The 27,592-nt window shown below is 38.6% G+C and overlaps 2 protein-coding genes across 2 annotated transcripts in view; both read right to left on the reverse strand.

Moving 5' to 3' along the window:
• The window catches only part of rngtt (RNA guanylyltransferase and 5'-phosphatase), a 246,934-nt gene extending 225,902 nt beyond the window's left edge, over window positions 1-21,032 (reverse strand). Inside the window, exons 1-5 of the mRNA XM_061987246.2 lie at window positions 20,609-21,032; window positions 16,488-16,597; window positions 16,301-16,404; window positions 16,130-16,218; window positions 3,019-3,094 (exon numbers count right to left, since the gene is read on the reverse strand). Coding sequence (XP_061843230.1) covers window positions 3,019-3,094; window positions 16,130-16,218; window positions 16,301-16,404; window positions 16,488-16,597; window positions 20,609-20,672 — 443 coding nt within the window. The 5' untranslated portion in view covers window positions 20,673-21,032. The remainder of the gene's footprint in view (window positions 1-3,018; window positions 3,095-16,129; window positions 16,219-16,300; window positions 16,405-16,487; window positions 16,598-20,608) is intronic.
• A 3,494-nt stretch (window positions 21,033-24,526) lies between these two features.
• Window positions 24,527-27,592, reverse strand: part of LOC133623824 (interleukin-6 receptor subunit beta-like) — a 41,405-nt gene continuing 38,339 nt past the window's right edge. The window contains exon 17 of the mRNA XM_061987244.2: window positions 24,527-25,056. Coding sequence (XP_061843228.2) covers window positions 24,646-25,056 — 411 coding nt within the window. The 3' untranslated portion in view covers window positions 24,527-24,645. The remainder of the gene's footprint in view (window positions 25,057-27,592) is intronic.

The following is a 27,592-nucleotide window of genomic DNA, read 5'->3' on the forward strand; positions in this document are numbered from 1 at the left end:
CGATTATCGCTTTCCGCCGGTGTTTTGTTTTGTTTATTGTGACGGTGCGCTCTAATCACGCCATCACTTGAGGACCGGCCCGTCTCTCTGTCTCTGGCTTGGAGAGCGAGGACGCATCTGCGCACTGATAGCGGGATCAAGCGCGCGGTCACAAAGACAATGTCGTGACTTGGAGACGATAACCAGGTCAAATTCCGTCCCCGTTTATTGTGTTTTTATTGGTCGTCTCCAGTGCCTTGTACTAAAACAACTCTAGTAAGAGTTGTTTTAGTCTTTGTGAGTCCATGAAAACTTCACTTTTATCTCCCGCTGCATCGATATCGTTCGAGGATGGAGACAGGCTAGCTTTTAGCTTCAAGCTAACCAGCACCAGACTAGACTCCTCCACCTCAAAAACATACTTTGCAGGTCAACAAACGGGGAAATTATGTGTCTTTTGAAGTGTTAATGTGCAAGGAGTGTTCAAAAGGAGTCTCTTGGATAAGTGGCTGACAAGTTAGCAAGTTCGCTGACAGTGACGTCATCACCGTCATTGTTTACTGAAGCAGAGATGCTGACTGTGGTTATGATAAACGCGCATGCGTCACCAGGCTCTGCTTTTTATCGATAGACTTATCAAATTTGATTTTTACTATTTATAGCAGGGGTGTCAAAAGTGTGGCCCAAAGGGCATTTGCAGCCTGCAGCTAATGTTTTAAAGGCCCGAGGCACATTCTAAAAATACTATCAAAATAAACAAAAACATACCAAAAGTGGAATAAAAATGCTTACAGGTGAAATGCAATTTAGAAAAAGTTGCAATGTTGACTAATAAAACATAGCTGTTTTGTTTCTTTAAACTGTCATTGAATCAAAATAAATGTTTTTATGAATTATTGACCTATACAAGGCTACGATTACTTCACATCAAATATTCCACTTTGAAAAATATTTTTTGTGGATGATTTTGCATATTTTGTGTGTTTGCCATAAAAACACATTGTTTTCTTTGACAAATAGAAAAGAAAACAAACATAAAAAATACAACATAAAAAAACCCCCAACAACTTAGAATTGAGGGATAAATCTGAAGTTGATGTAGACTCTAGAGATTTAAGCGTTAATAAATAATGTATGTATGCCCTGGCACACCATTATCACCATTCCATGACCAAAGCAAAAAACGTTTTACACTTTTATACTCAAATAAATACACCTACAACTTATTAAATAAAAATATAGAAAAAAATATTGGCAGCGGTAAAGTTTAGATCCATGAAGGAAAGAATGAATGTTTATAACTGAATAAATTAACATATGCATAAAAATGTGTTTTCTTTTGTATTATTATTTTAATGAAATAAGTAAGTTATGACAACCTTTTTACAAAACACAATATAGAATGTGAGATATAACAGGATAATGCATACATTTATCATTTGTTTTCAAAATGCTTACAAAAAAGTAGGACCCCAAAAATTTACTGTGGGACCCCATTTGTATGACTTGATGGGGTCCCTGGAACCCCTTTTGAAAATTCCTAGCGCCAACACTGGTCCCGGTACGATTTTTTTTACAATATCAGCAGGAATCATAGTACTAGTGCGAAAAGTGAGAAAAGTTTTGATCATGTGAAAGTTGTTGAACACAGAACAATGGTAGGTATGAGAAACACTAACCTTAATGCATGAAAGTACATACTTTTATTTTGTCGTGTGGAATGTCCGAAAATACGTGATCAAGAGAAATTACTCAGAACAATTGTAGGTATGAAAACACTAACCTTATGACCGATTTATGCTTTTGAAGTGGTAATTTGTATTTTTGCCGACACCTAATGGTCACAATAATTCCTTTAATTAAGGGATAGCGTAGGAAGTTGACTAATGTGTACAGGTTTGTTACTGGATACTTTCTAATATGCTTCTGCCGTGGAGACTTTGTATGTGTAAGCAACAAGTTACTATAGTTATTTGATACTTGTTTGTATTTACAAAATGTTGTGTTTCAGATGGCAACATTGTTAAATTAGGACACTTATTACGTACCACTATCTTGTGAGCTTAGCTGTTGTGTAGCTGCTAGCTCTTAGTAGCATATAGCCTACCACGTTTACCTTTAGTAAATGACTTGACTAAAATACAATAAAAATAAAACTTGTGTGCTTATTGGAGGACTTGTCAACTGTGTGTCCAGCTTTGCACAAGTAAACACGCTGCAGGACTGTTTGCATCGGATCTTATATATTAGAGATTTTCGATGCAAGCCGATATCATTGGATACTTTTTGCTGATATCGGACAGCCAATATCAATATCAGACCAGGACATCCCTAATAATATAAGGTAAAGCAAATTGCTTGTCTGATATCTATTGTTTTTAAACGTCTTAATCAGGTCCTGTTACGTTACAATGAACTATAAACACAGGTTCAATCCAAATTGAGCCTTAGTATCATCCACCTTTTTATTATGCGTGGTATAAAAACTAAATATCTAGAATATTACTTTATTCTATCATGTTTATAAATATTTGCTGAGAGCAAATTTGATGGATGACAGCAAATATAACACTTCAGAATTACTGAAGGAAATGAGAACCCATGGAGATCATCTGATAGTCGAATTATCTTGCAAAACAACACAGGCTGAGTCTAATGCTCTGGGAATATTCATTACACAGGAAGTGGTGGGTGGTGGGAGGGTTTGATCAGCCTACGTGTCCACAGCAGGGATTCTTCTTGTCCTCTCAGACAGCTGCCCCACCTCTGTCTAATGACTTGCCTCCCCCCCTCCATCTTGTCCACCATGTTCAGTCAGTGCAAATAATTTAGCATCTCTGGCTTGGTGCGATAAGCTTTGTGCTAACCAGTCAGCTTTGTGTAGCCCTAGTGTTGATTGGTGGTGACATCTCGTGTCGTCAAACATACAAAAACAATCAAGAGAGAAAGCGGATTGACGAGAATTGCAGGAAAGTGTATGGTCAGCCTTATTGTGCAAGATGTTGCATAGCAAAGAATGGAGAGAGTTTAAGTCTTTACCTCCAGTCCATCTTCTCCACCAGGTAGGCACATATCAAAAAGCCTGTCCGATTAAAACCGTGCGTGCAGTGGACACCTTTGGGACAGCAGAGACACAGCATAGTTAAGAAATAGAAAAACCCTTCATCTTGCTAAACTGGAAACATGCTCTGCCAACTGCCTCCATCTTATGATCAATGGAGTAGGGAAGTGTTGTACAATTTAAAGCTGGAAAGATTTTATTGAAAAAAAGCTGAGCATTATAACTTGTTTATCTATCTATGCACTGTTGACGCTCAATAAAGCATGAAAAGAAAACAGAAATTAAAAGACCCATTAATGCACCACAGTCACGTACAGTAAATGTAATGTTGCATATAGTGAGAGTGCCCATATTCAAATTCTCTAGGCCTGGGGAATTAGCACAATCCATGCAATCAATCATGCCAATGTTCTCTCCTTCACAGTCTTTAAAGCACAGACTTTCAAAGTGGTAAAAAGGAATGCGAGGGACAAAAAGGGAAGTCGAGTGAGCCGGAGTCTATCCTAGCCAAGCGGAATACACCCTGTACAACCCTTTACTGGTTAGGGACCCAACAATTAAATGGTTTTACTATTAACCGTGATTAAAACCGTCATGGGTATTTAATCACAAAGGATCCACTACACTGTTTGTTTTAGTCCTTCTTACTCGCTATAAACCAGGGGTGTCCAAAATGTTTGACTTGGACATTGGACTAAAAAAGATTTGGCCGTGGGCCGAAAGTAGTAACATATACAAATACATATGTATATATGTATGTACATTTATATATATATGTATAAATATATATATATATATATATATATATATATATATATATATATATATATACATACATACATACATACATATACACCGTATATATATATATGGCTGGCTCCTCTTCTTGTTAGAAGATAGGGGTCCACCGTCCCTAAGAATGATGTGCTCTGTAGTGACTGTACAAGCCAATACGAGCTATGAAATTTCTGCCGTATATCGGACAGATCATACCAGGTGGTAATATACATTTTGGCATGACTCTTCTTTCCAGTGTCCTCCTCCTTTTTTCAAGTATCATAGATTATCTTTTCTCCTTATACTTTGTCACACCTTCACTGACTGCAGCTCTCCATGTGATTCTGTCTTTTGGTAGGTCTTCCCAGTATGTAGTATCTATTTCACATAGTTTAAATGTATTTTTTAAGCAATGCTTGTAACATTTTCTCTGCCCACCAACATTTCTCTTCCCTTCACTTAGCTGACAAAACAACATGTGTTTTGGCAGTCTTTCGTCATTCAACATGCCCTGTCCATCGTAGTTGTTTTGTAACAATTGTACTCTCTACACTGAGAAGCATGGCATGTTCAAGTACACTGATGTTTGTTTTCATATCTTGCCACTTAATATTCATCATCTGGCGTAGACATCGCTGTTGAAACCTTTCAAGTGCTGTGATATGTCTTTGATATGCTGTCCATGGCTCTGAACCGTATAACAAAGTTGTTATAACAATTGCTATGAACACTTTAATTTTTGTATCTAGTCTGATGTCACGATTTTGAAACACTTGAGTCTTAAGCTTTCCAAAGGCTCCAGCAGCTTGCCTGATTCTGTGATTGACTTCTGCATCAATGTTAGCATTTGAAGACATTATACTACCAAGGTATGTGAAGTTTTCTACATTTTCAAGAGCCACTTCTTCTATCTTTATTGCTGGTGGTTGCCGAATGACGTCCTTTGGCGATGGTTGGAAGAGTACTTGTGTTTTCTTTGCATTTATTCTAAGTTCAAGTTGTGTGTACACATTGTTAAATGCATCCAGTATTACTTGCAAATCTTCTGCACTCTGGGCTACTATTGCATTATCATCGGCATATTGAAATTCTACCACTGTGGACCTTGAAACTTTTGTTCTGGCTTGCAGCTTCCTCAGATTGAATAGTTTTACATCTCGCCAAAATGCAATTTGAAATAGCTCAGCTGGTATTTGTGAATATGCAATGTGGATCACAACAGAGATAAAGACGGAGAACAGTGTTGGGGCTTTCAGGCATCCCTGTTTTACTCCAGTTTATACTTCAAAGGGAGCAGAATCATCACCATTTCCAAGTACTGTAGTTGTCATATTGTGATGTATCAATCAGACTATCCATCCATATACTGATAAATTTTGGAGGACATCCTGATTTTGCCAGTACTTCCCGAAGTAGTTCCCTTGAGAGTGTCAAATGCTTTTGTGAGGTCAATAAACGCCACAAAGAGGGGTTTATTGATGATTCCCGAGCGCGGCACCGCTGCTGCCCACTGCTCCCCTCACCTCCCAGGGGGTGAACAAGGGGATGGGTCAAATACAGAGGAGAAATTTCACCACACCTAGTGTGTGTGTGACAATCATTGGGTACTTTAACTTTAACTTTATTTTGTTCAATGCATTTTTCTTGGAGTTGTCTCACCGAGAATATCACGTCAGTTGTTACTCTGTTTGGTCTAAAGCCTGATTGAGATTCTGGGAGTATGTCCTCGGCAATGGTCGGAAGTCTTGTGTTGAGGATTCCTGATAAAACCTTACTGGCAGTACTGAGCAGTGACATTCTTCTGTAATTGCCACATTCTGCTCTATCATCCTTTCTTTTGTATATCTTCACAATGTTGGCATTCTTTAGGTCTGGTAGTATTTCTTCCTCACTCCAAATTTTCAGTATAATTTGATATAGATTTTCCTGTAATTTGTTTCCACCATGCTTAAATATTTCAATTGGAATTCTGTCAGTTGACCAAGTAGTTAATGTCTAATGACAAATCCTACAAATCCTGTTTTGGGTTGGTCTGCTGCTTTTCCTTTCCAAAAGAAAGTGTAGTTGCCCTGTTCTTCCCTCAACTGGCCTTCTTCGCATCTCCTGGTCTCTTGGAGAGCAACAATATCAAAATTGAACTTCTGAAGTTATCTTGCCACAAAAGCTGTTCTTCTCTCTGGTCTGTCTGACTTTTCATTGTCCATTAACGTTCGTATGTTCCAAGTTCCAAGTTTCATATTTATAATTCTGACTGAGGCTTCCAGCCTCATTAGCCTGCCCCCGTTGCCAATCCTTGATCACCGATAGACTTGTAGTATGGTAGGATGATGTAGATGACACAAATGAGATGATGGACGGGTGCTCGTGATTTTTTTTTTTTTTTTTTTTTATGTATCTGAAGTTGCGCTTCGTCAAACACACAGCACTTGGCATATTAAGAAGTGCACTCTGTGGCATGGAGAACCAAGACAAACAGCACTTCTATGGTCTGTTGCAGCCTTCATCCGCCCTCACAGTTGCCTGTTCAGCCGTTGAGGTCTTGTTTTCTGTTAGGGTTGTCTCCCTTGTGTAGCTCCTTCTCCCAAACGTTTCATCAGGACTAGTTTACTCCTGGTGGGTGAGTTTTTTGGGTCTTGGGGGAAGTCATGCTTGAAGTTTGGTGTACTGGAACTTGTTAGATGGCCGTTGGTTTTCTTGTGCTCATCCGCCCTAAGACAGATATTATTTTTGTTCTACTGGGTGTCTAGCCACCCTCCTCATCAAGCGCACTTGATGGGGATGGGGGTGCCGTTTTGGTCGCTGACGGCTCGACCATGGAACAGGTAGTACCAGTTTACATGTTACCAGTAGCACTCTCTTGTACACACACACACACACACACACACACATACACGCACACACACACACACACACACACACACACACACGCACACACACACACACACACACACACACACACACACAAATGCGTGAGAAAATTGTTGAACAGTTTAAGACTTAGACTTCCTTTTATTGTCATTCAAATTTAAACTTTACAGTACAGATGAGAACGACATATATTGCACTTTTGCATATGCAGCCACGTTTATGGATGTATGTTATAGTGTCTTTATATTCCAGTGAGTTAATCCGTTTTTGGGGGGAATTGAGGGGATTGATTTGATGTGTTCAAGAGTCTTATGGCCTGAGGGAAGAAGTTGTTACAGACTGCTACGGAGGCTGCGGAACCTCTTTGTAGAGTTCAGCAGTGAAAACAGTCCTTGGTGGGGGTGGGAGGAGTCTCTGCAGATTTTCTGAGCCCTGGTCAGGCAGCGGCTTTTTTGCGATTTCCTGGATAAGAGGAAGAGGAGTCCTGATGATCTTTTCCGCCGTCCTCACCACTCTCTGCAGAGACTATCAGTCTGAGGCACTGGACTCCAGTCCAAACAGAGATGCAGTTGGTCAGTAGGCTCTCTATAGTGCCTCTGTAGAATGTGGTGAGAATGGGGGGAGGGAGCTATGCTCTTTTCATCCGACGCAAAAAGTGCATGCTCTGCTGAGCTCTTTTTACAAGAGTGTGTAGGGACCAGGTTATTTTGTCAGTTATCTGCACCCCCAGGGACTTGGTGCTGCTTACGATCTCCAATGCTGTGCTGTTGATGAAGAGTGGTGTGTGTGGCTGGACTGGTGCCTCCTGAAGTCGACGATGATCTCCTTGGTCTTGTCGACGTTCAGGACCAGGTTGTTGGTTCTGCACCAGTCAACCAGATGTTTCACCTCCCCCCTGTAGTCCATGTTGTTGTTGTCACAGATGAGGCCCGCAACTGTTGTGTCATCCGCATACTTTACAATGTGGTTAGTAGTGGACCTGGCGCAGCAGTCATAGGTCATCAATGTGAACAGCAGTGGACTCAGGAAGCAGCCCTGAAGGAAGCCGGTGCTCAGTAAGATGACACTGGAGGTGTTGTCACCCACTCTCACAGACTGGGGTCTGTCTGTGAGGAAGTCAAGCAGCCAGTTGCATAGGGGGGTACTGAATCCAAGGGGGGCCAGTTTGCTCACCAAGTGCTGCGGGATGATGGTGTTGAACGCCGAGCTGAAGTCCAGAAACAACATCCGCACGCATGTGTCCTTTCCTTCCAGATGTTCTAAGCTCAGGTGGAGTGCAGAGGAGATGGCTTCCTCTGTGGAGCGGTTAGGGCGATAAGAAAACTGGTATGGATCGAATGTGGGGCGAAGTCTGGAGACAATGTATTCCTTTACCAGCCTCTCGAAGCACTTCATTATGATGGGGGTGAGTGCCACGGGGCAATAATAATTGAGGGAGGAGATTGTGGGTTTTTTAGGTACTGGAATGATTGTGGCCATCTTAAAACATGATGGTACCACAGCCTGGGTCAGCAAGGTGTTGAAGATGTCTGTGAGAACCACATCCCTTAAGCACCCTGCCCGGAATGTCATCAGGTCCCGCTGCTTTCCGGGGGTTCACTCTACTCAGAGTTCTCCGGAGAGCTGCTGTGTCCAGGTTGAGTGGCTGCTCATCAGGGCGAGGGATGGATTTCTTCGCTGAAGTGGTGTTAAGTGCCTCAAACCTAGCAAAGTGGTTGTTGAGGTCGTTGAGAAAGCTGATGCTGTTGTCACAGGGACGGGGGGTAGCTTTATAGTCCGTGATGACATGTATGCCTTGCCACATTCGTTTAGTGTTTGTGGGGTTCTCGAAGAAGTCCTGCACTTTCTGACTGTGAGCACGCTTTACAACCCTAATGGCACGTTTCAGGTGAGCTCTGGCTGTTTTAAGTGCCACCATGTCACCAGATTTAAAAGCGTTGTTCCGAGCCTTCAGCATTGCATGTTGCACTGTTCATCCAAGGTTTATCGTTGGCAGGTGTGGGGATGTTCTTGATCACACTAACATCCTCCATGCACTTCTGAATGTATGCGAACGCAGACTCTGCATATTCCTCCACACTTGTGTGAAGATTTTCGGTGGCGGCTGCCTTGAACGTGTCCCAGTCTGTGCTTTCGAAGCAGTTAAGAACATTTCCCGACATCCGTGTGTAAAGGATATCACCACATGGGCTCAGGAACACTACAGTTTGTCACTACATCTGTAAGTGCTAATTAAAACTCTACTGTGCAAAGTGAAAGCCATTTATCCAGAAACGCCGCCGGGTTCGCTGGGCCCGAGCTCATCTAAGATGGACTGATGCAAAGTGGAAAAGTGTTCTGTGGTCTGACGAGTGCACATTTCAAATTGTTTTTGGAAACTGTGGATGTCGTATCCTCATATATATATACAAAGAGGAAAAGAACCATCCGGACTGTTTTAGGCGCAAAGTTCAAAAGTCAGCATCTGTAAAGGTATGGTGGTGTATTAATGCCCAAGGCATGAGTAACTTACACATCTGTGAAGGCACCATTAATGCTGAAAGGTACATGCGGGTTTTGGAGCAACACATGTTGCCATCCAAGCAACGTTTTTTTCATGGACGTCCCTGCTTATGTCAGCAAGACGATGCCAAGCCACATTCTGCACATATTACAACAGCGTGGCTTCGTAGTAAAAGAGTGCGGGTACTAGACTGGCCTGCCTGTAGTCCAGACCTGTCTCCCATAGAAAATGTGTGGCACAATATGAAGCCTATAATACCACAACAGAGACCACGGACTGTTCATATCCTGCTTTTATTTTAAATTTATGGTGCTGTTATGTTGATGTCTGTATCGCTTTAGTGTATTATGGGCCATCTTTGTGTCTGTAATAAAGTGATGATGATGATGATGATGATAATGATCATTAAAAGTATCCGTATCAATAATAATAATAATAATAATAATAATAATAATAATAATATAGACAGCTGCTTAATGTTTTTGCATTTATTTATATATACATATGTGTATATATATATATATATATATACTTCACTGGTTTTGGGTTTTGTAATTGGATATTAAGAGTATGTGAACGTTTGACTCCTACCTTGTTTACTTCCGTGACAACCTTCTTAAAGTTTTGTAATCAAATCAGAAATATCAAACAGCTAAAATGCGTCAAACATTGATAAGTGTTGAGAGGGTGTTTTACATGTTCCCCATAATGCACTCTAATGGATTTAAATGTGTAATTTTTTTAAATTTCTATGGTGTTTTTTTCCACCATGACTAAGGAAGGTTGTTTGGATTGTGTCATATAACAAAGTGCTGTGTTTTTAATTTAAAGTACTTTCAAGGGGTAAGTGATCTGATTCATGCACATTGCCCACAAGATGGCAGCAGAAATGTAGCATTTAGAGTTCGCACAGTATTTAAAATGAAGAAACCACTCGCCGGTGCAATACCTTGATGAACTCATGACGTCTCACGGGCCAAATTGAAGAGGCTAGCGGGCCACAATTTGGGCACGCCTGCTATAAATCGACATTATGCTGGTACGTTATTTTCGGCATAACCTGCACGGAGCGTAAATATCTTGCACACACTTATCGAGAGGCATGCTAGTATGCTACATTAGCTTAAAATGGCAGCAGGACAAAGCAACCACCTTTTTCCCTGCCAAATCAGTACCTTAGGGATGAGTCAGTTCAGTGTAAACAAACAGAAACAGGTACTCCTTCAGTGACCATTTAATGTTAGATTGCTTCTTCCTGTTTGTGTTGAATTGCCTGAACTGATTGTGTTCAACATTGGATGCTATACTATAAAACTAATACCGTATTTTCCGCACTATAAGGCGCACCTAAAAACCACAATTTTTCTCAAAAGCTGACAGTGCGCCTAATAACCCGGTGCGCTTTATTACGATTCATTTTCATAAAGTTTCGGTCTCGCAACTTCGGTAAACAGCCGCCATCTTTTTTCCCGGTAGAACAGGAAGCGCTTCTTCTTCTACGCAAGCAACCGCCAAGGAAAGCACCCGCCCCCATAGAACAGGAAGCGCTTCACCCGCCCCCATAGAACAGGAAGCGCTTCACCCGCCCCCGGAAGAAGAAGAAAAAACGCGCGGATATCACCGTACGTTTCATTTCCTGTTTACATCTGTAAAGACCACAAAATGGCTCCTACTAAACGATACGGGTCATAAAAAGACGCAATCTCTCCATCCGCACACGGATTACTACCGTATTTCACAGCAACTGAACCGCACTGTGGAACGGGAGCACGTACGGTGAATATTCGCTCCACAGGGAATGAGAAGTCATCCTTCACTGTGGTTCTAGCTTGCCATGCTAACTTCCACTCATGGTGATATTCAAAAGGAAGACCTTGCCAAAAGAGACCTTTCCAGCCGGCGTCATCATAAAAGCTAACTCGAAGGGATGGATGGATGAAGAAAAGATGAGCGAGTGGTTAAGGGAAGTTTACGCGAAGAGGCCGGGTGGCTTTTTTCACACAGCTCCGAAGGCGAACACACCTTCACTAAGACGGGCAGACAGCCTCGGACGACATACGCCAACATCTGCCAGTGGATCGTAAATGCTTGGGCAGATATTTCGGTCACAACTGTGGTCCGAGCTTTCCGGAAGGCAGGATTCACAGAACAACAGCGACACTGACTCCCGATGACTTCTACGAGACGGAACCGGCCATTTTGGATCCCACGCTAGCGCAACTTTTCAATTCGGACACCGAAGACGAAGAATTCGAAGGATTTACGAATGAAGAATAACTTCAGAAGGTGAGCGCTATGTTTATTTTGTGTGTTGTGACATTAACGTTCGAGCAACATTATGTTACTATTGCTCTACACCATTTTGAATTTTACTATGTTTGTGATTGCACATTTGCGTACATTTTGGGACAGAGTTGTTAGAACGCTGGTTTTCAATATATTATTAAAGTTTGACTGAACTATCTGACTGTTTTTTTGACATTCACTTTAGCGCAGCGTTTTTTTGACATTCACTTTAGCGCAGCGTAGGCGCGGCTTTTAGTCCGGGGCGGCTTATTGGTGGACAAAATTATGAAATATGTAATTCATAGAAGGTGCGGCTAATAATCCGGTGCGCCTTATAGTGCGGAAAATACGGTAACCTGCCTGAATATGTATTCAGGGTATGGTGCATGTAGGCTGATGCTCCCTATGCATTGCAAGTTCCCCCTGTAACGTCACACACTACTGGAGATGAAACGGACCGACTTTAGGGCCTGATGATCACCTTAACAAGCCCAGATGTCTAATTTGGACATGACTCCAACAGAAACAACCAAGTATATAATCACCAGCTGGATAAAGAATGGTCACATCTGCGCTTATGTCCATGCTACAAGCCAAACGGACATTAGTATGGCAGGAGATCTAATGGGGATTGACTGACTAATGGCCCACTAAGGAGGAAGAGAGCATCCTGCTGTCGCCAGGGTGAAACTGCAACTTCAGGGAGCACGTGAACATGTTTTACTATGTCGGTCTTTTTCACAGCAATCATTTTGACACGGTAAATAGTAAGACAGAAAACCCAAACTTTGTAGAGGGGTGGCACATGGACCAATGGGGGAAGCCATTACAATTTGGTGAGAATCTGGACAAAAAGGACTAATACAGACACATTTTTTTATTAGTGTTTAAGGCACTGCGGCAACAAAGGAATAGTCCACCTGGCCAAAATCATAATGACACCCCTACATCCTCGATGGCTGGATGGATAGGTGAATTGGATAGGTGGATAGATGGATGGGTTGGTGGGTAGGTAGGTAAGTTTGTAATTTATATATATGTATATAAATAAATAAATGCAAAAACATTAAGCAGCTGTCTATATTATTATTATTATTATTGATACGGTTACTTTTAATTATCATTATCATCATTACTTTATTACAGACACAAAGATGGCCCATAATACACTAAAGCGATACAGACATCAACATAAAAGCATCACAAAACTTAAATAAAAACAGGATACAAAAGTGGTTTATGTTAATTTATGTATTGTATTCGTATGTCATCTCAGTTGCTTTGTAAATGTCTATCCTAAGTATTGGAAAGCTAGGTTTGGTTTGGAGTTGTTTATAAGATTAACATTTTGTGATTTTTGTAAGTAAAATTTTTTAATACATTTTTAAAAAGGCCAACATTGGGCGTATAAGTCGTACGTCAGAAGAGGAGTTTTTGTTACCTGTTTTGAAAAGGTTTTATTATAGTTTATATGCCAAATAATATATTACTAGAATCGTGTTGAATCGAGAATTAGTTCTCATTTGAAAAATCACCCTAAGGATAGATTCTAATGGAATCATTAAGAGCCCAGAGATTCCCACCTCAGATTGATAAAATAGAAAGATAAGACAGACAGACATATAGACAACACAGTACATTTTTCATGGAACGTAATCTTTCAGGGGAAAACAGGAGAAAGATTGCCCTCTGCTGGACAAATAAGATACTGCATATATTTTGGAAACTGGTTGAAAACTTACATGTTTATTAGTTTGCATGTTACTTGACACAAATATCAAGTAGTAAATAAGAAGAAGTTTTAATATGAGCCGAGGCGCATTTTAGTCAACCCACACAGCACTTACAAGCAGAAAGAGAGTGAAGACAGGAGGGAGAATGGACATACTTTGGCTTTAAAACTAACGATAAAGGTGAAGCACTAAACACTTAAGCGCTGCTCTGCAAGAAGTGCTTTAACACATAGCTAGCTAGTAGTCCATTTTAGCTACTTCTAAATCACAAATCCTTGCCTACATGGCGACAAATAAAGTATGTTTCTACAAGTATCATCCCTGCAGGACGAGGAATAGCTAAACATTCTTCACTACACACTGTAGGATACAATAGCTAATTGCTAACAGAAAGGTAGCGCTCCTGGATCTAAACAAATGGGTGGATTTATACAAATATCAACTGTAACAAGTACAGGAGCCGTATCTAGTCGATACTACAATGATTACTCGTATATGATACTACAATATTTTTTTACAATCACAAAATCTTTTGTCAATTTTTCATTGTTTATAAACTCAGTAAAGACATCCCTGGACAAATGAGGACTTGAATTATGACGCATATATGACCCTGTAACTACTTGGTGTTGGACCATACCCAAATTTGTAGTATCACCCAAAACTTGTGTAAATTATTCAAATAACAGAAGAATAAGTGCTTATTACATTTTAACAGAAGTGTAGAAATAACATGTTAAACAGAATGTAAGCAGATTTTAACAGTAAATGAACAAGTGGATTAATAATTAATCAATCCATTTTCTACCGCTTGTCCCTCATAATTTGGACAAAATAATAGAATGGGAAATGACACAATATGTTACTGCATATGTCAGAGGCAGATTTACTGTTGTGTATACATAGTGCAACGATAAAGTCGTGCTGTGAATCTTTGGGCACCAGACAATTAGATTCGATTCGGTTCTTGGGGGTAACGATCCGATTCAGAATTGATTCTCGATTAAAAAAAAATCTGGATTTTAAATCAACACTGGTAGAAAAGTGTGCTACTAAAACTATTATGCGTAACAACCAACACAAATCGTTGAGATCTCAGCTCAGCAAGCATCAAACTTTGTATTTTTGCAACACTTATTGCCAAAAAAAACAAACATGGATGTCATCATGCAAAACTGTCCAGAGTGACGTTTAGGTTGTGACTTATTTTGGCATATTTTCATGTTAAAAGTTCAAACTTAAAGTTCCACTGATAGTGACACACACACTAGGTGTGGTGAAATTACTCTGCATTTGACCCATCCCCTTGTTCCACCCCCTGGGAGGTGAGGGGAGCAGTGAGCAGCAGCGGTGGCCGCGCTCAGGAATCATTTTGGTGATTTAACCCCCAATTCAGTAAAGCGGTATAGCTCGGTTGGTAGAGTGGCCGTGCCAGCAACTTGAGGGTTCCAGGTTCGATCCCCGCTTCTGCCAACCTAGTCACTGCCGTTGTGTCCTTGGGCAAGACACTTTACCCACCTGCTCCCAGTGCCACCCACACTGGTTTGAAAATGTAACTTAGATACTGGGTTTCACAATGTAAAGTGCTTTGAGTCAATAGAGAAAAGCGCTATATACCGTATTTTCCGCACTATTAGCCGCACCTAAAAACCACAAATTTACTCAAAAGCTGACAGTGCGGCTTATAACCCGGTGCGCTTTATATATAGATTAATATTAAGATTCATTTTCATAAAGTTTAGGTCTCGCAACTACGGTAAACAGCCGCCATCTTTTTTCCCCGTAGAAGAGGAAGCGCTTCTTCTTCTACTGTAAGCAACCACCCGCCCCCGTAGAAGAAGAAGCCCCCGGATATTACGTTTCATTTCATTTGTGTGTTTACATCTGTAAAGACCACAAAATGGCTCCTATTAAGAGACACGCGTACAACGCAGAATTCAAACTCAAGGCAATAAGTCACGCAGTAGAACACGGAAATAGAGCAGCAGCAAGAGAATTGAAGCAACAAGATGACCTGCGCCACTAAGACAGGGAGACAGCGCCGGACGACATACGCCAACATCTGCCAGTGGATTGTAAATGCCTGGGCGGATATATCGGTCTCAACTGTGGTCCGAACTTTCCGGAAGGCAGGATTCACGGAACTGCTGGATAACAATAGCAACATTGACTCTGATGACTTCGACGAGACGGAGCCGGCCATTTTGGATCCCGTATTCGCCCAACTTTTTAATTCGGACACCGAAGGAGAAGAATTCGAGGGATTTATGAATGAAGAATAACTTCAGAAAGTGAGCGTTATGTTTATTTTGTGTGTTGTGACATTGCTATTGCTCTGCACTATTTTGAATTTTACTATGTTTGTGATTGCACATTTGCACATTACCATACATTTTGGGAGTGAACAGAGTTGTTAGAACGCTGGTTTTTAATATATTATTAAAGTTTGACTGACCTATCTGACTGTTTTTTTGACATTCCCTTTAGCGCAGTTAGATGCGGCTTATAACACGGGGCGGCTTATAGGTGGACAAAGTTTTGAAATATGCCGTTCATTGAAGGCGCGGCTTATAACCCAGGGCGGCTTATGGTGCGGAAAATACGGTAAATATAATTCACTTTCAGTGCCAAGCAGGGAGGTAATGGGTCCCAGCAGAATAATACCAAAGTATGACTCGGCTGGGATTTGAACTCCCGACCTACCGATCTCAGGGCGGACACTCTAACTACAAGGCCACTGAGCAGACTGAGCATATTTTCATGTGGCGCTAAGATACGAGAAATGTCAAGCGCTTCCACGGTGCAAATAAAAGCCATTCTCATGAAGGTTAAGAAATATTTATGTCCTAATAATAACTTATTTTTACACTTCTACAACTACAATGTTTTTCGAAAATAAGCTTTAAGATGATGTCTCCTTACCCATTAGGTCTGTGGAATTTTTCTCCAGAAAGTGTTCACAAATGCGGATGAACATAGCTGTCGTTTCTTTGGAGGGACATTCTCCATGACTGGGAAAAAGACAATAACGAAGGAGATTTTGCATGTTACTGCATAGAAAAACGCAACTAAACAATGATGTCAGTCACATACCCTTTACACTGAAGCTTCACGTATTTGATTCCTTCTTTTTCAATGTCGTTGCGGTCATAAAAGCGAGTTGTGTTTGTCAAATCCACAAGCAAACCCATTTTAACCTAACAAAAAACCAAGAGAAAATAAGGATGTGACATGGTGTTGCCCTTTCAAAAACAAGACAGCGATGATTTTCTTGACTTACATTTAGACTCTTCAAGTAGTTGGACAGCATGCTCGGGTAAAACCGGTTTTCCTCTGCAACCTGGTCATCAAATGTGGGACCCAGCATGGTTTTCATCGGCAAGAATTTACCTGCAGGAAATAAATATATGGATATGATAATCCCATGTGAAATATTGTAGTAACATGATAATAGCTTTGATGAGGGGGGTTTAAAATGTGAGGCGCTGGAAGATTGAGGGCAGGTGCAACTAATTGAGAAAAATTAAAATCTTCTAACTTCAGTTATGTTTGAAGGAAGAATAAAAAAGTATACATTGCATTAATCATGTACCTATGCAGAATAATTAAAACATTTATTTTGAACGTACATGCTCCTTTACCTTAACAGCGAATGGTTACCTGAAAGGCTGAGAGGGTTGTGATCAGGTCAATGCATCAGTGCAAAGATGAGCGATGGGACTAGGTAAGTTGTGTTCACTGGTAAATTTCCCTTAAAAATACACCCTGACTGAACTTTAGACAAAATTGTTATAATGTTTAGAACAAATTAATGTAGTGCAATTAAATGGAAAAACAACTATACAAATGTTCCTGTATGACATTCTGACAATTAAATTGCATTTTGTCCAAATATTGGGATTTTTTTTAAAGTTAATTAATATTATGCAAGTGAGGAATAACCTGTAATTACTTTGATTTAAAAAATAAATACCATTTGCTGCTACTCGAGTCCTTACTAGAACCAGGAAATATGACCACATTAGTCTAATGCTTAGGTCACTGCACTGTCTTTCTGTTGCTCGTAGAAAAACTTTTAAAACAGCTTTGCTTGTTTACAAGTCTTTTCATGGTCTTGTGCCAAATGTCATCTCTGACATGTTAGGCAAGGCAAGGCAACTTTATTTGTATAGCACTTTTCATACACAAGGCAGACTCAAAGTGCTTCACAGACAACAAAGTGAAATGAAAGAAAATAAAAGCAAAATTAAAATGCAGACAATAAAAATAAAAACAGTGCGGACGTTAAAAGTTAAAAGTTTAAAAGATTTAGCTGAAAGCTAAGGTGAAAATAAAAGTTTTCAGTCTAGTTTTAAAAGTAGTCAGAGTTGGGGAAAGTCTGACATCTTCAGGAAGTTTATTCCAGCTATTTGTTGCATAGTGACTGAATGATGCTCTCCCTTGATTTGAGTTTACTCTGGGAACCGCTAACAGATTGGTCTCAGTAGATCTTAGTGATCTAGAGGGCTTATATAGTGGAAGCATATCAGTGATATACTTCGGCCCTAGACCATGTAGGGATTTATATGTGAGCAGTAGGATTTTGAAATCAATTCTCTGATGTACAGGGAGCCAATGTAAGGATTTAAGAATTGGTGTAATGTGCTCACATTTTTTTTTTGGTCATGTTAAGGCCATATGAACCTCACAGAGTGGTCCCTGTTGTCACTTAGTCAGGTCCAAACATGGTGAAACAGCATTTTAAGTTTTATGCTCCAAAAAACTGGAATAGTCTTCCAGAAGATGTGAGAAAGGCCTCAACGTTGGCAACGTTCAAATCCAGGCTGGAATCACTTTTGTTTAATTGTGTAGTTTGTGTATTTTGTCTACACTATTTACATTGATTTAATTATGATTTTTTTAAATAGTGATTTTATCTTCTGATTTTAATTTATATTATGATTTATTTATTTATTTATTTTTTCAATTTTCTGTGAAGCACTTTGAATTGTGCGCTTAGAGCAGCGGTTCCCAACCACCGGTCAGTGACGCATTTTCTACCGGGCTGCACAGAGACATTAAATAATTTATAACCGACCGCATTTTCTCCTACTTAACTTTTGCCAGTCCCACTAGACACACCAATAAGCTTGTTCATAGATGTATTATAAAACTCCTGATAGGAAGTCGCCATTTGCTATATTTGTTACATCTTCGTTACATGGGACAATGCACATTAATAAACATATAAAGGTGCCAAATTGTAGCCAAAAGCTAGATTCCATCTGCAGTCCACGGCAGGTTGATGACCTAAGATCAGGGCGGGGATCATGAACAAAGTGACCATAGTAGTTAAAGTGCATAAGGCAGATGGAGAAGTGTTAAATTGTTGCATATAATACTTGTGCTGAAGGAAGGAAATACACATCTCCTTTGGCCTAGTAAGTTAAAGTGCTGGTATTATTGCACATAGTCCTATTACACAAGTAGTTAACAATAACAGATATATTTACACATGGAAAATTGGACCAAAAAAGCTAACAGTGTATCTAGTATGAACTATTGCACAAAATATGAATGCATAACTTTTAGAATGGAAATTGAAATCCAGAGAAATCTATTGGATCTAATGGCAAGTATTTCTAGCTTTATTGTATATCCATGCTCTTGTCCTTGAATGTGATGTATCACTTATAACCCATTAGATACTAAAGCCAAAAAAACTACTACTACTTCAAAACCGCAATAAAAGTACACCTCCAGGCAACTTCAACCCTAAACTAACACCCTCCCCGGATTGTTAATAATCAAATGTAAACAATCAAATGTAGATACTTTTTCTTATGCTTCTGATCTCTCTCTCTCTCTATGTCCACTACTTGCTGTACATATCCTACCAAGTCAGACCTACACTGTTTCAATATCCATTTCTTTGTTCTCAATTGTTGATGACTGATGACAACAAGGCTTCACGGTGGAAGAGGGGTTAGTGCATCTGCCTCACAATACGAAGGTCCTGAGTAGTCTTGGGTTCAATCCCGGGCTCGGGATCTTTCTGTGTGGAGTTTGCATGTCCTCCCCGTGACTGCGTGGGTTCCCTCCGGGTACTCCGGCTTCCTCCCACTTCCAAAGACATGCACCTGGGGATAAGTTGATTGGCAACACTAAATTGGCCCTAGTGTGTGGATGTGAGTGTGAATGTTGTCTGTCTATCTGTGTTGGCCCTGCGATGAGGTGGCGACTTGTCCAGGGTGTACCCCGCCTTCCGCCCGATTGTAGCTGAGATAGGCTCCAGCGCCCCCCGCGACCCCAAAGGGAATAAGCGATTGGGATGGATGGATGATGACAACAACCAAACCTAACCCCCCCCCTCACACACACACACACACACACACACACACACACACACACACACACACACACACCCTGGATTGTATAGTAATGTAAATAATTCAATGTATATACCCTGATGATTATCTTGTGTGATGACTGTATTATGATGATAGTATATATCTGATAGTATATATCTGTATCATGAATCAATTTAAGTGGACCCCGACTTAAACAAGTTGAAAAACTTATTCGGGTGTTACCATTTAGTGGTCAATTGTACGGAATATGTACTTCACTTTGCAACCTACTAATAAAAGTCTCAATCAACCAAAAAAAAAAAAAAAGAGTAAAAAAAAACTAAAGTCTATGGAGAGCTTTTTTGCAAAGGGAAAAGTCCAGGGGCTCCCACTAATTCAACGTTATGGTGAATTTTTTTATGTATTATTTTTTCATGCACTTATTTGCTATACTTATCTGGCACACGTGGAAGGCCTGTCCGTGAAAACAATGCCTACATTAAACCGGTCCCCGGCGCAAAATAGGTTGGGGACCCCTGCCTTAAAGGACGGAAATAATAATTTGAAATCAAAAGTTAATGAATTCGATTTTTTTTAGAGAATTTGTTCTTCTCCGCATATTTTTTAACAGTAATGGGGTTTTTTGACCTCGATGAGAGCCATTATATGCGCATGCGCACAGAGGAACCAGGACAGCCATGTTATTTGTTGTCCTTTTTTTTACACGTGATTGATGGACAACTCTGCTACTTACTAACATTGCAACTACTCTTCTTTGAAAAAAATGGAACACATGAACACAATATAATCCATTACGCCATATATTTATATGAATGTCAAAACTAAATTAAACAAACCTTTGTTTTGTTGCGTCGAGAGCGAGAGAGAGAGAGAGATGCTAGCATAACAATTGTCCAAAACTGCCATGTTTACCAAATATTATTAGCCAGACTGGGGTTAGCAACACTGCATACAATATGTGTCATTTGTGGGTGAACTTTTAGTCATTTTCAACTATTTAATGATTAGTAGATGTAGTGTAAATGCAGCAATTGGAGCTCAGATGTCTCACCTGCTACTGGTTGTCCTCTTCTGGGACAATTTCGCCACCGAGGAGGGGGTCCGGTGTGGGACATATTTAGCTGTAATATAAGTGCTTCTCACCGGTAATGATGATGCCGAACGTCCGCACAATGCGACCTCAATCCCCGGTAGTGGTTCACGCTAGTACCGCGGATTCAAGGCCCTTTAGCAGCTAGCTTAGTTTATTTAAGAGTATCGTTAAAAAGGGATAAGCCAAACCAACCCGCGGACGGGTCGCCGGGCATTTAGTTGAATAGTTTTATTAGCGGCAACGCTTCCGTCTTAGTTGTTACTAACATAACGTCTTTACAATGATAATCTACAAAGGCTAGCTAGGTCATGCTAAACAAGCTAGCTTCTCATTCAAACGCCATACTAGTGCCTGTCGGTGTTGCGTTCCATGTTTCCCTTAGAAATCGGAATTTCCAAACTTCTTCGAGGTCTAAAACGTTCCCGAGCTTAAACCTGGGATGCCATTTGTACTTTAGGTCTGTTTAAGTGCATTTTAGTGATGGTTGATCTTTTTTTACCTTGCGTATCAACAGTGTTTGTTATTTTTATAAGAATTATGAATATGACTGATTGACACATTTCCCGGGTTGCATTGACAATATAACACATCATTTTGTAAAAAAATAAAAAAAGATCAATATTTTATTTATAATTGTAGTGGAAGGAAACTTCAAACATAATCACTGTTGTCATGGAAGCACTGGCTTCTAAATTGTCCGACTTTCATGGAACGCAGCATTGTCGCGTGTATTTACTGCGAGCTCCTTTATGGCGCTACCCTCTAACAATCCATGACTGTGTTGACAAGTTAAATAAATACACTTTTTTAAATGTGATCTTTTAATACCAGAACTGGACTCGAAGTCAATAGTATAGGTCCGATTTTTTTTTTTCACCAAGTACCACCTCAGAAAACATTTGGCTCTCCAACTACCAGCATAATGACCAACATTAAAATACAGTAGCGTAGTACGCCTGAGTATTCGTTTAAAACAAGGCAAAGGTTTTATTTAAAAAGTATGTTAAATATTTTTGGCCACTGTAGCATTACACACAGTTTGGAAAGTTACACTGTGTTTGAATATAGGAAAATAAAAATATGTTTTAATATATATTTTGTTATTTAATTTTATATTGTAATGGACTGGTTACTATGTGATGTTCTACATGTAGTTAATTCAATATTTAACATATGTTGTTGCACTGTGTTTGAATATAGGAAAATAAAACGCATTTTTAATATATATTTTGTTATTTAATTTTATATTGTAATGGACTGGTTACTTTGTGATGTTCCACATGTAGTTCATTCAATATTTAACATATGTTGTTGCATTGTGTTTGAATATAGGAAAATAAAACGCATTTTTAATATATATTTTGTTATTTAATTTTATATTGTAATGGAGTGGTTACTTTGTGATGTTCCACATGTAGTTCATTCAATATTTAACATATGTTGTTGCACTGTGTTTGAATATAGGAAAATAAAACACATTTTTAATATATATTTTGTTATTTAATTTTATATTGTAATGCAGTGGTCCCTAACCTTTTTGTAACTGCGGACCGGTCAACGCTTGAAAATTTGTCCCACGGACCGGGGGGACAAAAAAGGCACACACAATCATGTGTGCTTACGGACTGTATCCCTGCAGACTGTATTGATCTATATTGATATATAATGTAGGAACCAGAAATATTAATAACAGAAAGAAACAACCCTTTTGTGCGAATGAGTGTGAATGAGTGTAAATGGGGGAGGGAGTTTTTTTGGGTTTGTGCACTGATTGTAAGTGTATCTTGTGTTTTTTATGTTGATTTAATAAAAATAAAAAAACATATTTTTTATTTATTTATTTTTTTCTTGTGCGGCCCGGTACCAATCGATCCACGGACCGGTACCGGGCCGCGGCCCGGTGGTTGGGGACCACTGTTGTAATGGACTGGTTACTATGTTATGTTCCACATGTATTTCATTCAATATTTAACAGATGTTGTTTCCTATGGCATCTCTTCTGTTGTGCGTGTTGATTGGCTGGGAGGCTGAGAGAACGTTCAGTTCCCACGTGTGTTGAGCAATATAAATGACAGAGTAAAACCATTTTGTTTGTGTCTTAACTGTTTAGTAGTAGTCAGATTGTGACAACTTCCATTGATAACAGCTGGAGTAAGGTCATTACAATATTTAATTAGGTAATTAGGTCATTGACAGTGTCCGTGTACCAGTACTACAGTTTGAGAATCACTAGGTATTGTGTCAATATATGGGGAATGTGTATAATGTAGGCATTAATACTGTACACATATATGCAATTTTTACTTTATTGTCATGCTAACAATTTTTAATGAGCTGGAAAAAACATTCATGCTTGAATACATACAACATTTTTCAACATTTTCAAGAACTTTATTGTCATGCTAGTATACATGAGTGTTCTGCACTAATATTTATTTACACAGAAGTGACTGCACAGGTAATAACATCAGTAGTGTATATGAATAAATAGTTCCAGATTGGTGAGTGTGGAATATGAGTGAGATATTAGAAACAATCTGACGACATGCTTATATTCCTGCTAGATTATATTCCCCAAATGACACATGCAGTCTTGGTCAAAAGACCAAGAGATGTAAAGAACATAATGTCATGGCTGTCTTGAGTTTCCAATAATTTCCTAAACTCTTGTTTTTTTGTGATAGAGTGATTGGAGCACATACTTGTCAGTCGCAAAAAACATTCATGAAGTTTGGTTCTTTTATGAATTTATTATGGGTCTACTGAAAATGTGACCAAATCTGCTGGGTCAAAAGTATACATACAACAATGTTAATATTTGGTTACATGTCCCTTGGCAAGTTTCACTGCAATGAGGCGCTTTTGGTAGCCATCCACAAGCTTCTGGCAAGCTTCTGGTTGAATTGTTGACCACTCCTCTTGACAAAATTGGTGCAGTTCAGCTGAATTTGTTGGTTTTCTGACATGGACTTGTTTCTTCAGCATTGTCCACATGTTTAAGTCAGGACTTTGGGAAGGCCATTCTACTAAAACCTTAATTCTAGCCTGATTTAGCCATTCCTTTACCACTTTTGACGTGTGTTTGGGGTCATTGTCCAAAAAACTGAGCTGTTTGGGTTGGTGCACTAATTGTAAGTGTATCTTGTGTTTTTTATGTTGATTTAATAAAAATAAAAAAACATATTTTTTATTTTTATTTTTTTTTCTTGTGCGGCAATATGTTTGGAGGAGAAAAGGTGAGACTTTTAATCCCAGGAACACCAGGCCTCTACCATCAAGCATGGTGGTGGTAGTATTATGCTCTGGGCTTGTTTTGCTGCCAATGGAACTGGTGCTTTACAGAGAGTAAATGGGACAATGAAAAAGGAAGACTACCTCCAAATTATTCAGGACAACCTAAAATCATCAGCCCGGAGGTTGGGTCTTGGGCGCAGTTGGGTGTTCCAACAGGACAATGACCCCAAACACACGTCAAAAGTGGTAAAGGAATGGCTAAATCAGGCTAGAATTAAGGTTTTAGAATGGCCTTCCCAAAGTCCTGACTTAAACGTGTGGACAATGCTGAAGAAAAAAGTCCATGTCAGAAAACCAACAAATTTAGCTGAACTGCACCAATTTTGTCAAGAGGAGTGGTCAAAAATTCAAGCAGAAGCTTGTGGATGGCTACCAAAAGCGCCTTATTGCAGTGAAACTTGCCAAGGGACATGTAACCAAATATTAACATTGCTGTATGTATACTTTTGACTCAGCAGATTTGGTCACATTTTCAGTAGACCCATAAAAAAATTCATAAAAGAACCAAACTTCATGAATGTTTTTTGTGACCAACAAGTATGTGCTCCAATCACTCTATCACAGAAAAATAAGAGTTGTAGAAATGATTGGAAACTCAAGACAGCCATGATATTATGTTCTTCACAAGTGTATGTAAACTTTTGACCATGACTGACATTACCTTATTGTAGATTAAATACAGTATATTATGTGGTGCACTTTTACTTCTCTAGCATGCTCTGATATTGCTCAAATAGTTCCACAGTAACATAAACAGACAATGGTGTTGATGATTCCTGATGCGATATTGGAAGCAGACACTTACATTCTTTATCACCGCTTTGGCTCGGGCTTTCTACAGAACTTTGGCTTCGGTATGGGCTTAATGGACTGCCGCCCTCAGAGAGCAACACTGCAGATTCCGTGGAAGGAGACTGATTGGAAGTGTCTTCTGGGTCGTGCGGTCTCTTATTGGACTGTGTAATAACAGCGGGGTCGATGTATTGCTCCTTGGGGACGGCGGTCAGGTCAAGTTGGGTATCGAGGGTGGTAAATGGCTGCGATTCCTCCATGTAGACGGGTTCACAGAGGCTTTCTGATGGATAGCTGAATGGCCGGAAAAGCAGCATCCCCTGCGGGTTACAGAAGTTTGCTGTGGTCAATCAGAGCAAAACATCCATTCATCCATTTCCTACCGCTTGCCCTTATGAGTAACAAATTCATGCGGGCTTTTTTAAAATTTGAATAGTTTTTTTCTTCCATTTAAATATGTAAATTGTAAAAAAAAAATACTTCATACATGTTCATATAAGATACATAGCTGTAAAAGAATGTCTAAGACAGGGGTGTCCAAACTTTTTCCACTGAGGGCCGCACACTGAAAAATTAAAGCATGCATCCGGGGGTCATTTTGATATTTTTCATTTTCAAAATCAATTTAATATAGATTTATTTAACCTTTAAGTCTCCCTTTGAGTTTGGTCTCAGTCATAAAAATGTTAGAAATAAGTAATATAAAATTATAGTAATTTATCTTATTATTCAATGCTTAAATCTCTAGATCAACTTACGGTCAAAGAAAGTATAACTTTTTTTTAGTTTTATGCTCTTTTGGCCAAAAATTCCTGTTTTTTATGGTAAAAATACAAAATATGCAAAAATGTCCCCTTAAAAAAAATTCAGAGGGGAATGTTTGATGTGAAGTAATTGGAGCCTTAAATAGGTCAATGATTCATAACAAAATTATTTTTTTATTTTTTAACCAATGACAGTTTTCTTCTTTTAAATCCCACTAAAATTCTTAGGGATCCAAAAGGGTCTCACTCATAAAAGTGTTAGAAATAAGTCATATAATATTATTATTTCTCTTATTATTCAATGCTTAAACCTCTAGATCAACTTATGGTCTATCTGTCGAAATAACGTAAAACTTTTTTTAGTTTTATGCCCTTTTGGTCAAAGAAACTCTTGTTTTTTGAGGTAAAAACACAAAATATGCAATATTTTCCCCTTGAAAAATTCAGAGGGGAATATTTGAGGTTATGAAATTGGAGCCTTAAATAGGTCAGTGATTCATAACAAAATACATTTTTAATTTTTTAACCAATGACAGTTTTCTTCTTTTAAATCCCACTAAAATTCTTAGGGATCCAAAAGGGTCTCACTCATAAAAGTGTTAGAAATAAGTCATATAATATTATTATTATTTCTCTTATTCTCAATGCTTAAATCTATAGATCAACTTACGGTCTATCTGTCGAAATAAAGTATAACTTTTTTTTACTTTTATGCCCTTTTGGTCAAAGAAACTCCTGTTTTTTATGGTAAAAACACAAAATATGCAATATTTTCTCCTTAAAAAATTCAGAGGGGAATATTTGATGTGAAGTAATTGGAGCCTTAAATAGGTCAATGATTCATAACAAAATTATTTTTTTATTTTTTAACCAATGACAGTTTTCTTCTTTTAAATCCCACTAAAATTCTTAGGGATCCAAAAGGGTCTCACTCATAAAAGTGTTAGAAATAAGTCATATAATATTATTATTTCTCTTATTATTCAATGTATAAATCTCAAAATCAACTTACGGTCTGTCGAAATAAAGTATAACTTTTTTTTTAGTTTTATGCCCTTTTGGTCAAAGAAACTCCTGTTTTTTATGGTAAAAACACAAAATATGCAACATTTTTCCCTTAAAAAATTCAGAGGGGAATATTTGATGTGAAGTAATTGGAGCCTTAAATAGGTCAATGATTCAAAACAAAATTCATTTGATATATTTTTTTATTTTTTAACCAATGACAGTTTTCTTCTTTTAAATCCCACGGAAATTCTTAGGGATCCAAAAGGGTCTAACTCATAAAAGTGTTAGAAATAAGTCATATAATATTATTATTATTTCTCTTATTATTCAATGCTTAAATCTCTAGATCAACTTATGGTCTGTCTGTTGAAATAACGTAAAACTTTTTTTTTAGTGTTATGCCCTTTTGGTCAAAGAAACTCCTGTTTTTTATGGTAAAAACACAAAATATGCAATATTTTCCCCTTAAAAAATTCAGAGGGGAATATTTGATGTGAAGTAATTGGAGCCTTAAATAGGTCAATGATTCATAACAAAATTAATTTTATATATGTTTTATTTTTTAACCAATGACAGTTTTCTTCTTTTAAATCCCACTAAAATTCTTAGGGATCCAAAAGGGTCTCATTCATAAAAGTGTTAGAAATAAGTCATATAATATTATTATTATTTCTCTTATTATTCAATGCTTAAATCTCTACATCAACTTATGGTCTATTTGTCGAAATAACGTAAAACTTGTTTTTAACTTTTATGCTCTTTTGGTCAAAGAAACTCCTGTTTTTACGGTAAAAACACAAAATATGCAATATTTTCCCCTTAAAAATTTCAGAGGGGAATATTTGATGTGAAGTAATTGGAGCCTTAAATAGGTCAATGATTCATAACAAAATTAATTTTATATATGTTTTATTTTTTAACCAATGACAGTTTTCTTCTTTTAAATCCCACTAAAATTCTTAGGGATCCAAAAGGGTCTCACTCATAAAAGTGTTAGAAATAAGTCATATAATATTATTAGTATTTCTCTTATTATTCAATGCTTAAATCTCTAGATAAACTTATGGTCTATCTGTCGAAATAA

This window comes from Nerophis lumbriciformis, linkage group LG26 (genome assembly GCF_033978685.3).
Source record: "Nerophis lumbriciformis linkage group LG26, RoL_Nlum_v2.1, whole genome shotgun sequence".
NCBI lineage: Eukaryota > Metazoa > Chordata > Actinopteri > Syngnathiformes > Syngnathidae > Nerophis > Nerophis lumbriciformis.